We start from the raw sequence: 18,437 nt of genomic DNA on the forward strand, positions 1-18,437 counted from the left end.
AGACTGTTCTTAAAACATGACCCCTTTTCCTGCCTATAGACAAGGCATAAATTTAATCTGGTCTGAGAGGTTACAAATCATGCTTTGAGGGGGCAAGATGAAGGAATGTGTTATTTTGAGGAATTAGTATTCCATGTTTGCATTTCATTAGCACTTAGAGGCCCCAGTCAAGACCAGGATCTGGGGACATGTGACACAATGGATGGGTGCAACAGTGAGAAAGTAACTGGAGGGAGCCTTAATTTTGGAAGACGTCACAGAGGGCTTTTCCTGGTGCATCAGAGGAGGGCACCCCATGCAAGCAAGGCATCATGGAAGAAAGAAAAAGAAGCAGTCATGCTGGTGATTAATGACAAAGGAAAGAAGGAGTATGAGAGACATCAGCTGTACAGGCGGATGAGATTTTGATGGAGTAAAAGGGAGGACTTAAACATCCCAGTCACTCTCTTGTGTCTCATTGAAGCATAACAGCTAAAGCCACTCTGAAAATGCTGCCAGTTAAGGTGGCCCATTCTTGCAAGTGCTTAGTGCTAAAAATGCACTTTTACTTGGAAGATGATGGGAAACACATGAAAATAAAATGTGACAGGGACTACTTAATCCTTATTCTCAGAAAGAGGAACTAAAAATGTATAAGTAGTATTTGTTGATAGCAGGTCTGCTAAAAACGTTTTCTTTGGAATCTGTGTGTGCAGCAAATGTAGAACATCATGCATTGCCTACTATAAATATGCCCCTTGGATGACAGCGTTAGAAATGGCTTTGAAAATCAGGCAGCCTTTGTTTAACTGTGTGTAGCTTTCTAGTCAACTCCAGTGGAATCAGGCAGTAGATAAAAGTATTGTTGCACCTCGGAGTAGAAGCTATCTTTCAGAAATAAAAATATTGCGGTTTGTTCAGCACTGCAACAACATTTCTTACTTCTGTATGTCTGCAGATGGCTAAACAAAAACCATGCAGTTATCTTCCCCAGTCTTTACAGATGACAGATAAGTCACTTCAGTTAGTTTAGCCATGTAAAAAATCAGGGGCATATTCTCAAGACCTTAAGCTTGCTTTGCAGCCACTGTTCCACCCATTCTCAGAATAAGTTGGGCTGCCTACTGTGAGCAGGGTAGAGCTCACAACTAAAGATTGAGAGGTTACAACTAAACAATTCCGTTTTAGTCAGGTAGAATCAAATGAAATTAATAACCTGTGTGAATTGCCAGAAGTCACACAGTTAATCAGTGACATGGTTCCTGAGCTGAGTACTGACTGGTGTCCAGGATTCATGCATAACTACTCTGTTTTGGCAAAATTTAGACCAAAGCTTATGCAAACCAGAGGGCAACTAAATACTTCCTTGACAGGCACGGCATGGGCAAATCCTAGGGCAAGGATTTCTCATCCTACCCTAACAGTTGCGTTAAGGGTTAATAACTAAATTCTGGTCCTGCCTTCTCCAGGTACTTCTAAATACAGCAGGGAGCAAGCTAAGAAACTGCAGGCTCAGTGGTACTTCAATTTAGTAGCTATTTAGACACGTAATGGTGTCTAGCAGCATTTGTAGCCCAAAATTGTTAAAACTTCATGCAGATGAGGCTGTTTGCAGAAGATGCTAGGCTGGACTCTGTACCAAAGACTCCGGTGGACATGAGGGTAGCAATCATACATGCAACAGGAAAGGACCCTCCAGTCTCCCTGTCCTCTCCCTACAGAGTCAAGAGTCAAACGAGAGCAGTCACAGCTCTTGCCTATGAGCAGAGAAAGAGGCATTCAGTATGCAGCCAGTCACCATCTCCCTGGGGAAAAGGCAGTGGCTGGATCGAGGGGTTCAGTCCCAAGGGGCTGGCTCAGCACGAGGCTTCAGGTTAAGCTCCACTGAGAAATACCTACTTCAAAGCAATGCCAGGAACAAACCTCATCAAGGGCCTCATTTTATTGGGCACTATATCTGCAGTCCGTAATGACTTTCACACCCTGCAATCACTTGAATGCAATTAATGCAATTTAAGTACCTATACATAAATTACACATTTTTACTGAAACACAGATAAATGTTGCAGAAATTTAGGTCACTTGATAGATAGGGCTGGTGAAATCCTACCTTGCTCTCTGACTGGCTGTGGGGTAGTGTATCTCTGAGGTATGCATTTAAACTTCCCTTCCTGTGTCGATCAACAAAATACAGGGTCAGGTAATTAGTGCTTGTGGTAGCAGCAGATAGAGAGATCAAAGGACTTGCCAGATCCTCCCTGGCCATAATTCTTCCCTCAAAAACCCTTGCCACTCAGGAAGAAAAATCTAAGCCATTCTGATCCATATTTTCACGCTTGTCTTTTCCAGCCACTTCCACATCTACAACTGGGACAAGTCATCTCACGAAATGTGACATAAAGCAGAAAGCCTTCTGTGTAAATGGGGGAGAATGTTACATGGTTAAAGACCTCCCAAACCCGCCCAGATACCTGTGCAGGTAAGAAATCGTATTTGCTTACTTTAATGGAGCCACCAAGTTCCAGAAATGCTTTTTCTTTAAAGGAGCACCTGAACAATTTATTTCTTCTCCTGTACTTGCAGCATTAGATACGTCTTCATTTTTAAGTATGTGAAAGTGAAATAACCTACCAAGAATTACCTCTGTCTTCTATATATGAGACATAACAGAGGCTAACTGGGACATCTTCCCCATATGATAAGGGCACAGCAAGACCCATTGGTGTTTACATGGCATGAAGTAACACAACTTGAGCCTAATGTTACAAATCATGACACAGATACTGTGAACTATATTTACTACAAATAGCAAGAAAAGCTGTGTGGATAAATGCATTGGATAAGTACCATTTATCAAGGACAAACTGGTAATTTTCATTGTCTGCTGCAGCAGCTGAACACTTTCTGATGAGACCAGATTCACAACTGGAGTTTTTGCTATTGTGTTTAATTGTATAAAAAAAATAACATCATGGTAATATATGGAGGTTTCTATTTTGTGTGAGGATCTTGATTCAAGAAGTCTTGTAAGTTTAATTTTAAAGGTGTGCTTGTGCACCTTTCTCAAGTCCTGACCTGTGCTGTATCAGGCTGTTGCAGAACCCGCTTATGTTGGAGAACACCCATGAAGAGCTACAGCACTGGAGTTCACCTCCTGCGTAGTAGTGTATGATGTAGCACTTGCCTCTGGACTTGAACTTGTTACTGCATCTCTCTTGCTTGAGAGGGAGCTCAGCATTTATACCTTGGGAAACATCCATGGGACCTAGCAGGACTGATCAGAAAAGGGCCACCTGTGAGGATATGGCTTTTTTCAGACAATGACAGTGGTCAGTAAAGACCCTCATTTGCTGTATCAGCATAGATTTTTCTGTCTTCCATGACAAAAAGAATCAAACAGCACTTATTGTAAAGATGACTCTGGTGGGTTAGTTAGATGAAGGTCTATGACGGTTTGTTTCATTAGGCCAGGAAGGCACAGACTGCTTGTCTCTGTTGTGAATAAGGAAAACAAACACAAAACCCAAGAAACACCCAATGCCACAATGTTCTGCTTTACTTGTGTTTTCTTTTTCTGTAGAATGATATGTACCTGTACCTCATGAGCTTTGTTTTGGTCTGTTTTATCACAGATTGCACTGTTGCTGAAAGTGATGAATATTTCATTGATTTTAGAATAATTTTTAGCTAAAGTGAATATGGAAAAGTTACTGGTTCTGGTTTTGAGAGAGAAAGATTTGTGTTACATTTACATGATCATTATAAGCCAGCAGTACAAGATGAGCAGTTTGCTATTACTCTCCAGGGCATGTATGAGACTCAACCTGCCTGTTTCAACTTCCTATCCAAACACTACTCAGAAATTTCAAGGCAGCAGACCTGAGCATCTAGCAGACTTGCTAATAATAAGCATTGTCTTGACAGTTTCAGAGGCATCCCATTTTCACTGGTGTGGGGACTTTTGTTTTTACTAAAGTTCAGAGACCTGACTGTGTTTGTTCTTTGATGCTACAGATTGGCTAAGTTTTTAATTAAATGTCTTGGAGATATTTGAATGAATTGGGGATTTTTCTCACTCTTCTGGACAATAAATAACCTTTAATTCTGAGGCAGGACTTGAAAGAAACGGCAATTCCCAAAGTTGGCACATGCACCTCTCTCTGTGTGGCCCAAGACCTATTTGGAAAAAGCATCAGAACTGTAAAATCAGAGAGGGCGTATCTCAGTTACACTAAAGCACTGGAAAAGGATTCTTACCCTGAGGACAGTCAGGGCAACGTATGCCCTTTATGTTGCATAGCAAAACAGGATGCAATATAGCTAAGTAAGAAACAAAAGTATGAGTATTTGAAAGTGGATGAACTGGAAAACTGAAGAGGCAAAATACAGTTCTCTTCTTATTTCATTAAAAATACAGATGTCTACTTTTAATTCCAGTATTCCAGTGTTAATTAAAATAAGTATATAACCAGTACACATTGCCTTCATTGTTCTGAGAAAATAAATCTTCCCCCTGAACATGCTTGTGGAAGCAGAATGCTTGAAATATGGTACTTGCTCTTCATATTTCTGCCTCAGTAGCAAGTTCACATTTTTCCATATGGCCCATCTGTTGAGAGCAAAAACAAAATTTCTAAAGCATGAGCCATATCATTCTAAATTGGTTTTATCCCCAACCAAAAAAACATGACTCAGATTCACAACAACCATGGAATTTTCCAAGTGATATCTGTGGCTTTGTTAAAAAAAAAAAAAAAAAAAAATTCCTAAATACATCTTCTCTTAAAATGTATTTAATGTATTTTTAAAAGTTTTAAAAATGTTTTTAGTGAAATGCTTTTAGTGAAATGATCCTGACTGGATCAGATCTTGCTTTCATGGATACTGGTGTGAACTTCCCTGAGAAAATTCCCTGCTTTCAGAGGCAACCATGTGAATAAATACTCAAGAAATCTGAAGACTTAATAATGCGTTGTACAGCCACATTGATGGTAGCATGTATATTCTTTACAAGCATTTTAATTATGGTCCCAGACTGAGCAAAGCAGTCTCAAAGTACGGAATCCTTAAGACTACTTAAATAAACCAGTGTATAGAATTTTCACTATTTTCATAGGAACATGAATCGTGTTTTGAAAACATGATAGACTTTGGAAACCTGGACATTACTGTCTTCCTATGAGACTGAGGTTCCTAAGTTGAAAATGTCTCCCCAGCTTCACTGAAGACAAGAAAATCAGACAGTTTCTTCAATAAATACAAAGTTGATCCCAAGAATTCCTAGCATTTGCTTCTTACTGAAGAAAAATCTATATTAATATAATATGTTACGCTTTTAGAGTGTTCTTTTGAACTATCCTACCATGAAGGCCCTGCTGGTCTGACTAATTGATTCTTTACTCACAGAGATCATCTTTTCTAGTGCTTTTGCTGTTACTGAAGAAATGAATTTAAGTCCAAATTTCACTGGATGAAAATAAAGGCTCTCTCTGGTGAAGAATGCCTCTTCTTAACAGTAGAAGAGTGAATTACATACTTTTAATTATACAGTCAGTTTCTATATCTGTTTTCATGTGAAGGCCTTGGTGAAATAGAAATTGACCAACTTGCTGGAAAACAGCAAAAGAAGATTTGTTTCCATGAAGCTAGCAAAAGTTGCAGAGATATTTTTTCAACAGGCACAATAGAAATACTAGTTCTGGTTTAGGATATGAAATAGGCTACTAAATATAGACTGTACTGTACCTCCCAATTAAAAAGATAATAATAAATAAATAGATTAATAATAATAATAATAATTTTTAAAATCCCATAATGCATTTGCTTATAGGCAGTGGACAAAATGGAAAGTCAGGTCCTGATCCATTTAGCCATTCCTTTTCTGCTGAAAACCAGTTCAATGATACATGTTCAGTGTTCTGAGTGATGCCTTCTGAATGCACGCAAATACTGCTCTTTGAAGCTACTTACGTGGAGGAAAAAAGCAAGATTTTAGTATATTTGGTTTAGTATTGTGGTTTCATCCACTGAATACAACAAATTAGTGTTCCAAGTAGCCTTTCTTTAGACAGAAAGGAAATTATAAGGCTCTCCCATCAAAAATGGCTACTTCTGTAAAGCAGCTCTGTTGCCCCAAGTTGCTTGACTGCATTTTGCTAGTGTCATAAAAGAAAATGGTACATGGTTGATGAACTAGAAAGGCACAACAAGAAATAATGTCCGCAAACTTTAAGTAGAACAAGGTGCTTTAGAAACAACACCATCACAAGCTGTTTGTAAAAACACCATCTGCCGTAAACAACCAACAATCAGCACTGGAAACAATCCTTCACTGCATTTCTGAGCAGTAAAATGACTTGAGCCTTCACACAATCACAAGCAGACAGGCTCATCTCAACTCTCTTCTCAGCTGACCCACCCTCGACCAGTTCTCAGCAGCAGGTGCTGCAGTCCATTTGCTGGCAATAGTTTCAGACCAAGTATAAACACACCTGCACTGCTTTCAGCACCATCTCAACAGAGCTGACCCTGCTTGGTCTGGAAGTGATTTTGGCATTGTCTGCACCAGTTGTCTGCTCGAGTTGTTTTCGTCACCTCCACAGCTGCACCGACATCTGAAAACAAGCATGGGTGAAACAAGCAGCCACCACTGGCCAGTGGCAGGAGCAAAGCCTGAGGCTTTTAATCAGCAGCATGTTGGGATTGTGTAGGGTTAAGCCTGATGAACAAGATGTAGAAGGGAAATTAAGCCAATGCAGGTGTAAATGCCAGATTTCCAGGGACAGGTATTGAACAAAATCACCATAGTGCAAAATAAAACTGAAATAATGGTGGATAAAACATTTTTACTCTCATTCAGTGACACGGATAAAATGTCTTTTATCAAAGGCATTTTGCCTTCTATCAAAGGCATGAAAAATCTTCTATCATGCTCAGCAATATCACTTTTTCATGGCAGAGTTATCTTTGTTACATTTTTCTCAGCTGACTGTTATTATGGAGACTGGGATCTCTCTACACTGGCTACTTGGCTCTGAAGAATACAAACTCCCTTCCTTCATAAACAAACACATCATTACAGCAAATCCGCTCCAAACAATCTTCTGCAGATTCTAAAAATATATTATTATTATATAAAAATAATTTCTTTGTATTTTATTTGAACAAGATACTCATGTTTATGCCTGATAATGGCCTTCTGCCAAAGTGGTTTTCTGGAAGTCCCACTTGTAGAAGGGCAGCATCACTGACCCTTAGGGCTACAAGTCATTCTAGAAGAATGGAATTTTAAAAATCAAGACAGCTTTCAGTGCACATGAAGCTCAAGTGGCTAGAAGAGGTGGAAGATTGTTCTGAACACCTTGCATTTGCAAATAAGAAGGCTCTTTGGCCCCTGGCAAGTAAATGATGAAGCAGTTTGAAATGGAGGCTAGCACCAGATCAGCAGCAGAAGAGGGGGAGCTTCCTGCACCATGGGAGACTCATAGGGAGCATCAGAGGGACAAGCAACACAAATGAGATGTATTGAAGGAAGCAAATATCAGTTAATTTCAGGTCACATGCTGATTATGAGTCAACAGAAGAAGGAGGAGGAAAAAAGACTGAAATATATAGATGTTTAGTGTGGTCATTCATACTTATGTCTGAAGCACAGAAGCCTGCATTGCTAATCATGATATTTTGGGAGCAAGTGCCTGAGCTCTGCCTCAAAATGGAGACTGAAGGTGAAGGAAAAATTGACAGCCAGCAGCAGAAGAGAAGGCAGTCAAAGCATGGAAGAGAAATTCCTTTACTAGAACTAAGAGGCAAGCTGCACTGAAGTTTTCCACGGAAGAGGTTATGAAATGAAAGGGCAACAGTTGCAGGGCTTCAAATTTTGAGAGCACCTCTGCCCTCTCATCTTACTTACTGACTGGATTGGCTATTTTCCCGTTTCTCAGCCATTTTTAATATACTTCCTGCCTTTGGGTTTGAGTTTGTCTTCTCACTTTTTGGAATTCTTTTGGTTTTTCTGTGGTTGCTTCTTTAACTGTTCCCCTTCAAAGAAAAGTACCGGAAGACACAACATTCCATTACAGAAATAGGGAAATTATGGTATTTTCATAGATTTTATGTGTCTGGTGAAAGCAACAGTGTAAATTGCTGTTACACACTGCTTTGCAAATTTAAAAAAAATTCAATCTGGTCCCTTCATGAGGTGGAATAAACAATGAACCAATGCACATTTTTGCTAGCCCTGGTTATTCTTTATTTTTCAAAACAGACAAACAAAAAGACTTCCTAGATTTTTCTCTGGTGGATTTTTGCTGTAATTTTTTCCAAGTATTATCTTCTGGAAAGGTTACACTTTCTTGCCTCTTTTCTGATCATTTTTTACTAACACCTAACCAGGAGGTCACTTAATGCACTCCCATCTCCATAGGCCAGCAGATGTCAGTCTGTTAGTGCAGTGGTTTTGGTGTACTATTGCTTATCACGTTTTTGCCCTTTAGGTGCCAACCTGGATTCACTGGAGCAAGATGTACTGAAACTCTGCCCATGAAAATCCAAAACCAAGAAAGTATGTTAAATAATCTGAACTTTGCTTTCTTCCCCAACTACAGCAACAAAATCAATAGTACTTGGTGTTTTCACAGTTCAGCTGGAACCGGCCTCTTTACTCGCTAATTTATGACTTGATTCTCCAAAGTAAAACTTGTGCACCATGGCATTATTGACCTCCAAAATGTTTCTCATTTGTGTGATTTTTGATCTTTCCATCCATTTGCAGATGCATTTGTATTGCACACACTGGCAGCTTTCTTGTTTGGGAGACTGCTGTAAAGTGCAACCCTAAAAGGGCAAACTCATGGAGATGAGGGATGTACAGATCTTGTGTCCTCGCTGCCTTGTGGAAAGTGCATCCTAAAAGCAATTTGGGAATTCGGAATGGTGAATTTCTCTCTTACATCTTGAAACACACTTTGATCTGGTTTGGTTTTGGCTGGTTTTTCAGGGGGAGGGATTTCTTTTCATTTCCACAGAGCAAACGAGTTGCTCTCAGCACCTTGAGCCATTTTGACACGCTAAACCGAGATTCAGTTTCTGAAAGTGAACTCACCAAGTCATATCAGTTCACACTGAAGGAGCTTCTTTCTTAGCATATGTTCACCTCTTCTCTTTTCTCTGTTTTTTTTTTCTCTACCATTTTTTTGTTTTTGTTTTTGTTTTCCTCTCAGGTGCCCAAATGAATTTACTGGTGATCGCTGCCAAAACTACGTAATGGCCAGCTTCTACAGTACGTCCACTACCTTTCTGTCTGTGCCGCAGTAGGAGCATGCTCAGTCGGTGCTGCTTTTCTTGTTGCTGCATCTCTCCTCCAGTTTTTTATTTTTTTTTAATTTTTATTTTTTTTTTTTTTAATCTGTAACTAGATTTGTTGCCTAAGGCCTAATATTGATTGTCTCTGCCTGCTGCATGAAAATGATAACAAAAAGCAATTGCGATACTCTCCTGGATTGTTTGGCGTTGAGGTGATGGGGAAATGCAAGACTTAGGAATGCTGTGAGATTAACACTGAATGGTTTGGTACCAATTCCCCCCTGACACCAAGCACTAAAGGTGCAAAAATGATATTTTGAAAGTCTCAAGTTTTATTTGCTATAAAAAGTCTCTATACAGGGCAGTACTCCTCCAGTAGAGGGACAGTTAGCTAATCCTCTACTTCTACATTTGTGTAGGTTTGTGTTCAGACCTACAAGTTAAATGTAATTGACATGCTTATATTGTTTCTAATGGGCACCTACCAAACAACAGTGTGTTCTTCCTCTCATTGTCCAAGTTTCAGGGGAAATTTCAAGTGCAGAAAGAAAAAAGAAAAGGAGGGGGGGGGTAGGCAACATGAACAGTGGGGTCTGACATACTTATTTGTGAGTAACAGGTGCAAAAAATCAAACCTTTCAGATCCAGATTCATTGGCCAAAGAAATGTTCCAGACACATACATGCACAAACACACAGGACTGTCTGTGTGTCAGACTGCTGGTAGAATCAGCACTTCAGTCACTCTCACACAAGCTTTCCCATAGAGGGGTGTATTAATTACTATTACTTGTCAGAGAGGAAACAGAAAGTACACTGAATATTTATTTTCTCTCATTGGCTACAGTGAAGTCAAAGGTAAAATATAAGAAAATTGCTTAGATCTTACAGTTTAATATGTGTGTACTATTCATAATTAATTGTCGCTGGCATCAGAATGTAGTATGATCTAAGAGTGGTATTATAGGAACTATTCTTTTTATGGATTACTTGCCAGCACTGAAAGATTTCAGAGACTATAGTCTAGCTTAATTTAATTTCCATTAGTATATAGGACAGAAAGCTGTTAGCATGTGCTGGACATTTTGGAGCCTGAAGGGATGCATAGATTTTCTCTTACACTGATGGATGAAAAATGTCCATATATAATTCATACTGCCCATCATAGAAGCTACCCATGTAAATCCCAAGGGTGCTGACTGGAGACCAGACCTTCCAGCATTCAAGTTTGTATTTTATGCCCTGTTTTAAAAGCTTTATTAGTGTGAATTATTTTTAAAATGCCTCTGGTAACTATGGATTGGAAAATGTTTATGCTGTTAACAGTGTTTAAGTTTACCAAACGTTAGATTTAAATGGCCTTTTCAGTATATTGTGGTGAAAAGTGAAGTTACACTTTTCTGATCTGAGAAGTACAATTTAAAATAAAGTGGTATAAAAATATAAGATTAATTGTTTGCTTCAGAATTTATTCTGAAAATGATGGAAGAATTTTATGTTGATTATAAATTCATTTTCCTACCCAGGAAAAAAAAAAAAAAAAAAAAGTTTAGGGGTTTTTTCCTTCATTATTTTTTGTTTTCTAACTCTGGCTGGGATTTTTAAAGGAATATTTGGGCAGTACACACAAGCCTGGGGGTTTCTGAAGTTGCCTCCTTGGAAAGATATAGATCCCTTGCCTTGATGCAAGAATTATGCTGGGCTGTAAGTACTTCAGCTGGTCCAGCTCTTCTGTCCTTGAAAGGCACCAGCAGAGGAGCACACCACTCCCTACCTCAGCCTATGCTGAGAGCCCCAGGCAATGGCTGTGAGACTCTGGCACTTCTGCCCACCCTGTACCTGCAGGATAATGTCAGGTTCCTTAAGCTGCTACAGATATTAAAATTTTGGAGTCAAGTAAAGGTATGTTTATATTTAACAAAAAAAATAAATTAAAAAGCATTTATATGTCTTTATTATTACACCCAATGCAGATCAGAGCATGCAATTAAAAAGAGGACCTAAAATGGGAGTTATCTTCAGTCAAATGTTGCATTTGGGGCTTAAAGCCAAACTCTTGTTTTGCATCATGTTCCAAGTGATTAACTTAGCTCTGTAGATGCAGCATTTGCAAAGTACAGAGCAAATTGGGATGTTAAACAACATTAAGTGCCAGTAGGAAATAAAAGATGTGAACTTTACAGTGCTATCTTGTTTTACTTGCTTTCAGAAGGGTTTTTTTCTTCATTTGGAAAGAAAGGGACAATGAGGTTCCACACCAAGGGTAACTGCTGATGAGCTCTTACTGCCCTAAGACTCTGTATTTGCTTCAGACTCTGAAAGACTATGAAAAAGCTTCAGAAATCTGCCCTTAGAGTTGCTATTTGTAAGAGTCCTGAAGCTGTGAGCTTTGCTGAGGGCCTTCTGCAAGATCAAAACAAGGCTGATGCTGAGCATTTTGGAGGCCCCCCCACCCCAAAAGAGTGCAAGGCTAGCTGGCTTAAACTGGCAGTGGTTTGGTTAGCCCTGGAGGATTCAGTTATCAGAGTGCACTAGAAATATGTTGAAATGGGACATAGAAAACATTGTGGATCTCCATGTTAAGAAAAGTTCTTCCATAATAGTGTCTTTTCTTTCTGTCCTTTGAAATGTGAGCATAAATGGGAATGGATGTGAGGGACATTATTGGAAAGCACGTATTTAGGATGACTCTCCATTGGCTTCCAGCTTTGCAAACACACCAAACCATAGGACAGTGTGTTGTAGCTGTGAAGTGGTGACTATTAGATTCCCCTCTGTCACAGTCACCTCCGGCACTGCAGCCAGACAGTTTTTCCCCTTCAACTTGTGCTTGCTGCCACTGCAGACTACAGAAAACTAAATAACAAACTGTGCTAGTTTTGCTCATCTCTGGAGCCTGACTGGCAAACCCTGTAATGTCCTGTCCTTGAACACAGCAGTGATAGCTGTTGAAAGGTTTTTTTCCCAATACCCTGGGTTTTTATTGCAGCAGTTTTGACTTTGAGGCTTGTGGTCCAGTGTTGGCCCCTAAGACAGCAGAAGGTTGTCCAGAAAAGTGTTGCAAAAATACATCTGTTCCATGCAGATATATTTGCTGTATTTGAATGTTCAAACATTCACTTCCTTGAAAGCAAGGAAGCAAGGCAAATGGAGGAAAATAGAAGTAATGAATTAATAGTCAATATTTTGGCTAATTTTTATGTAACTATGCGTGAGAATCTTACAGCAACACTGTGCAGAATGATCCTTGGGATAAGATAAACTGGTGAAGTCTCAGAGTCATAGAAGGTTGAGGAAACTTCTCTAGAGTATAAACCCAGGTAAAATCTTTATCCTCCCAAGTCCCCAGGATGGGCCAAGGACCTCACCCAAAGGGCCAATTCACTAGTTAAGAATTACATACATATTGTGAATATAGAAGAATTTGTGGGGCATGCTGTGATCTGTCTCAGGCATGAATTGAATGTGGTCCCTGCCTTCCTGAAGGCAAGTGTTTAAGCATGGGATATGACTTTTAACTGTGTCTATTTCAGCTCTGCCATCCTTGGTGAGCAAGGTGGACAGTATTAAGAGTGGCAGAGGGATGACAACCCCTGCCTTGTATTGTCAAGATGAGTCTGGCTCAGAAGTCAACAGGGGCAAGAGCTTAGTAAAGCTATGATGTTCTAGAGGAATGATCAGAACTTCTGTTACTCTGTAACATCCTTGATTTCTCAGTCTTTCCACATAAACTCAACATCTCAGGTCCTCAGGCAGAGTTGGCTGACATCTAGGGGTTCTGCTCTGTGATAGTCTGGAGGATTTAAATTTGTTTTCAAATTCAAGTTAACATTTAAAAGAGACCTTTTTAGAATTTCTCATTACCTGCAGGACACATTTAATAAGAGAATGAAACAATTACTTAAGAAACATAGTACCTTGATACTTCACAGGTGAAACTGGTCTCCCTGAACCTCTCTGCTGCTGTATGCAATTGATCTGAATGGGTCCTTCCCTTGTCAGGTGCAAGATCTCCACAGAAACTTGCAACTGTGCTGCCCCACTCTGGGCAGCACCACATCCTCAGGCTGCTCACCCTCTGAGCTCTATAGAGTAGCCACCCCAAAATCTGAGGTGCCCAACAGCTGTGGCACACCAGTCATGAACACAGTATGCAGTCCTGAGGGACCTGTCTCAGCATCTCTAGGCATTGTGCTCTTCTCCTGTGGACCCTGTACCCCATCAAGCTATGATATATCCAATGAATTGTAGTTGTAAGTCACATTTTGGGAAAAAGCCTGCATCTCAAAGAATTTTTTCTTCCAATATTGCCCCCACAAAAATCACATTCAGAATGAAAACTGAGTTGTTAACAAAATTATTTGTACTTCATCTTAGAAATATTCTGGACAAATGTTCAGTAGAAACCACAATAATATTGGGTTAAATAAGAAAAGATGAAAAATAATGAGAAGTGTTGAGATATTCTACTTTTTAAAAAACTTTTTTATTTTACTTTTTTTATTTTACTTTTTTTTTTTTTTTAAATCAGGCCTAGGGAATGTAGCTAGGAATACCAAAAATATATAATAGCTACATGCTTCTACCTTTGAATAAGCAATGCATGTTTCTTCAGCATGTTTCCTTGTTAGGAGTTTCAGCCAGAATGTATTTCCATTTTAAGCACCAACTTCCCATTGAATTATTTGAAATAGAAGCTGCATGATATGAATTACTTCCCCTAAAATTAAATTACATCCAGGCTAGGCATCTCACCTATAAGCAAGCATAAATACAGCAATATATATGCATGGGCATGTCATTCATTTTATTGAAGACTTAACCAAGCTTTCTACGCAACTAATTTATATTGTTAGCAGTGTTCGTATAGGTATGTAGTACTGGCTCTTTAGGAAGATTTTTTCCTGAATGGGTTCCAACTTACCTAACCCTTAGAATGTTGCTGATTGGCAGGAAAGAATTTTAAGTCCTTGTGTGTACAAACTACATAAAATCTTTTTGGTGAGAAAATTAGAATTGGATTTAAATTTCACAGCATACAAGGACAAAGAAAGTGAGAGCTATTATTGTTATGCTTTTGGCCTGGTGGAAAAGGTCTCGTAGAGTACCTTCCAAGGAAAACCTGTGTTGCTCCTCAGACCCTACTGCTGGGGCCTGGGGATGCCAATTTAGGCATATGTTCTATGTAAACAGCATCAGCCCATGAACACCCCAGGGTGCATCCAGCCCTCCAGCAGCAGTTTTTGCCAAGGCAGTTCAGGCCAAAGGCAGAGAAAAAGGAGTTGTCTCCTCATTTTCCAGAAGCAAGACCCGTGGTTCAGTTGCTTTGCAGAGCCATGAAGGGCTCCCACTGCTGAGCAAGCAGTCCCATCCAGCTCCAGGCATCAAGCCACAGGAGTGAGGAGCCACATACTGGGGACAGGAGCAGGGCCAGAAAGGAGGGCAGTGCATGACCCGTTTGCAGCGAGATGCTGCCCCTTGTAAAGCATCCCTGTGCTCTCATGAGCCCATCAGAAAACAGTCAGCTGCTTCACATGGCATCCTCAGGCTATAGCCCCCTTCATCTCAGTTAAGATCTTTAAGGGTTGATGGTTCCTGCTGCGTTCCCTGCACTGTGACTGTTCACATCTCCCATACATATTTTGATGCGTAGGACTTGCAGAAGGTCTGGTCATCTAGCTTACAGAGGTGCACTTCACCACTGCCCACATAATCATATGCCCCTTTGTCCTGTTCTATGTGCAGACACAGAATAGCTGTAATTCTCATATGTGATTTGTTTTTGAGTACAGTGTATTGCTCTTTTCTGAAACTTTTTCCTTTTTTCTTTCTTTTTTTTTTGTCAACTTTCTGCATTGGCAGAGCATCTTGGGATTGAATTTATGGGTATGGACCAATAATTCCTTTTAGCCTGCAGATTTTAGAGCCTGAGAAATTAAACCCCTTTTTATTTTTTTTTCTCCACCTCCCCTTTTCAATTCCTAACCAATTTCTTTATGCTTTAGAAGGGATCATACAGCTATAACAACAGCCCTTGTCAAAGGAGATCAGCTCACTCAAATGGTAATAGTGATAAGATATTCCAGACCTAAGGAGCTCTAAGAATTACAGAAGTAATCATAACAGAGTGTATATTCATTTTCTACTGTGTAATTTTGACCAGTTTTGACAATTGCTTTTGCTAGGTTCTTCTAGGGTTGCTGGATTTTGGAAACACTGTAGAGAGTGATGAAAATTACTAACTAGTCTATAAAAAAAGATGAGGTGCTAGAGCCACCTAAAATTCTGCAAATTTAGTTTCTTGTACTCTGGTTTCCAAGCAAAGTCTTATGTCTAAACCCAGAGCTAGGTATGTAAATCAGGTTCATATACATATATGTAAATGATGTGCATATATGCATTCATTTCTAAGCCTATAAATTAGATGTGAACTGGCAGTTATTTTGGAACTTCAGTAGAGGTTTACAGCTAGACTCCTATCCTCAAGTCAGTGAAGATATTCAGTATCTCTAATACTGAAGCTGTATGGTACCCAATCAAGAACACTGGCATTAAGTAGTATTTTTGCACTTCAGCTTAAATGTAATAGAAATAGATCTTACAAGTCTTCTTCACGAATAGACTGCACTTGTCTGACTAAAACTGAGTAGCCAGGGGTACAAATAATGGACCTCTTGAATAGGCTAAATCAGAATTCAGATCAGTTTTAGTTTGGAATCTCTTAAAATTGTCAGCAAATGAGAAGAATCAATCAGTTATGCTTTTCACACAGTTTCAGTTAATTCTCATTAAAAATGCTCCCATAAAATACCATTAACTTAAGCTGTGGATTGTGGAAAGCCCATTACAAATTTTAAAAAACTCTCACAATCCTGTTCATTGTTATTCTTATTATCACAAGATAATATTAATTTTCACTCATAAGTACTGGATTGTAGTAGAAGATATATAGCTACATTAACATATGAGAAATTAAATTAAAGTCCTTTAAAAAAAATTACTTGCAAATTTTGCTGTATCTAGGAAATTACATCAGCAGCACTATGTGTTGGAGTTAAGCTCTTCTAAAAATCCCCAGAGACCTATAAGAAGAAAAACTTTAAAACCGGGCAAATTTAAGACTGTATATATCATCAATTGTGTATAAATTAAGGTGATGTGAAATTAATTGTATAATGTGCATGTTTGAAAGGCTGCACATGGAGGGATTTAATATCATAAGTTTTATGTGATTTTCCTAGTATTCTGCAGGGGGGTAAAATGATTCAAACATTTTTTAATACTTAACAGGCTAAAACCTTTTCCAAATTCTCACTGCACGTACATTTCTCTACAGAGTTTTCCCCAAGACTGCTGTTAATTTTTTTTCAAGCTAGTTTGATGAGCGCTGCAAGCACAGCACATATAATTTGGCTAGGCATCATTAACTGGCTCTGTAATTGTTAACACATCAGAGAGAGAGGGCAGTTTGGGGGCAAGATCCAGTATAATGGAAAGTGCTCCACAGGAATTTGGTCACTGCTTTGCAAAACTCTTCTGGTTTGTCCTCAAGGCACCACGTAGAGCCTCAGCCAGAATGCACATCCTGTCTGGCCACCCCTGCAGGATATCCTGGCATCCCCCTTTGGCCCCTGCTCTCCTGGGCAGGTGGATCATGCCAGCCAGGAGCACAGCTAGGTTTATGTGGGAGCTTGCTGGTTTACTGGGAAAGGTGTGCCCAGACATGTGTGCCTTCCCCAGCAGCTGTCCCACCCACAGCTTGAAGGAGGCCATGGCAGCACCACCTACATGGATATGGTGTCAAACTGGATCATCCTAACGGCCTCATTTTGAAGGGCATGGGAGGGAAGTAGGGCAATGAAAGCACACCCAGGGGTTTACTTCATCATGCCCCTAAAGACCTACAGTCCCAGCAGATGTGCCAGTGAAAGGAGCATTGCTCAGCACTGCACCCATGGCCCTGCTGCCTTGCTGCACCCCACTGCACCTCAGAAGCATTTCACACATAGGCAACAAGCCTCAAACTATGGGCAGCATTAGCAAGGCCATCACCAGCCAGCTACCCAGCTTATTTGCAACAGCTTCAGCCTGGAGTAAACCTCCTGGAGACACTGCAATAGTTTGCTGAGTATAAACAACCAAGCGAAGTTTCCACTGTCAATCTTCTTCCTCTTCTGCATTCCCCTACAAGAAAAACAGGTTGATCTGTTCTTATTCATTTTGCTTTCACAAGCTGACAGCATGACCGACCAGAAAATATAAATAAATAATTCAAAGCATTTAAAATTTGCCCCTAAATTGCTTAGCACAATTCTCATGTTTCCTGTGACATTCTCATAATACACCATTTCCATGGCTAACTAATAAGCGCTTTTAGAAGGGGCAAAAATGGGAAGGGAATCAAGTGCCACTAACTAGCCTAGGTGAGGAGTTATGCTGTATGAGAAATCCTTTCACTCTCTGCTTCAGCCTTTTATTTTTTTGTCCCCAAGCATTTCTTCACTCTGTTTTTTTCCAGTATCAAGCATGCTGTGCCAGACCTGCAGTTGACTTCTCAACCCTTTAACCTTTTCACCTTATGTCACCTTCCCTTTTTTCTCTTTGTCCTGGTTTGGTTTGGAGTTTCAGCCCTTTCTTCTTCCCTTTTTTGACTTTCTGTTCTTAAAGTTACATTTTTTGTTTTCTTTAATACATTTTTGCAGCATCCTAGTTTTACCAAACTCACTCCTTCCCTGCCCCGCTCCTCCCCCTTTGTTAATAATCAGTGCTATTAATTTTATCTGACAGTACTCATGACCTGTTTGCTGGTGTTTTGGTTTACAGTGGGTTTGGCTTGTAGAAAAAATTTGTTCTATGGTAAGGTGCATTATATCAGAGAAATTAAGATTTCTTTTTGCTTTGTGGTTTGTTGCATGCAGTATTTGCCATTTGCCCACAACAACCTTAAAACTAAATTAGATAAGCCTGGGAAACAGTAGAGGGATGGCTACTCCCTCTTCAGCAGAGAGTATTTTCTCCTGAACTGGCATGGCATTTATGACAGCACTTTATATAAATGGCTAAGCTTGGACAAAGGCTCACAGCACGTCTGAGGGACTGTTGTGCCTCTGTACCTCCTGGTGAATTGCCCCACAGACCTTTTATGTGCAGGTAAGTCCC

General features: G+C 39.8%; 1 protein-coding gene across 3 annotated transcripts in view; it reads left to right on the forward strand.

Moving 5' to 3' along the window:
• NRG1 (neuregulin 1) overlaps positions 1 to 18,437 on the forward strand; it is a 100,351-nt gene that overhangs the window by 70,103 nt on the left and 11,811 nt on the right. The window contains exons 2-4 of one of the 3 annotated variants that reach the window (XM_009995848.1): positions 2,329 to 2,458; positions 9,198 to 9,256; positions 15,141 to 15,164. In XM_009995848.1, coding sequence (XP_009994150.1) covers positions 2,329 to 2,458; positions 9,198 to 9,256; positions 15,141 to 15,164 — 213 coding nt within the window. Of the gene's footprint in view, positions 1 to 2,328; positions 2,459 to 9,197; positions 9,292 to 15,140; positions 15,165 to 18,437 lie in introns of those variants that run through there. The other 2 variants (XM_009995856.1, XM_009995863.1) reach the window with 2 other exon arrangements.

This window comes from Chaetura pelagica, unplaced genomic scaffold (assembly GCF_000747805.2).
Source record: "Chaetura pelagica isolate M959 unplaced genomic scaffold, ChaPel_1.0 scaffold160, whole genome shotgun sequence".
NCBI lineage: Eukaryota > Metazoa > Chordata > Aves > Apodiformes > Apodidae > Chaetura > Chaetura pelagica.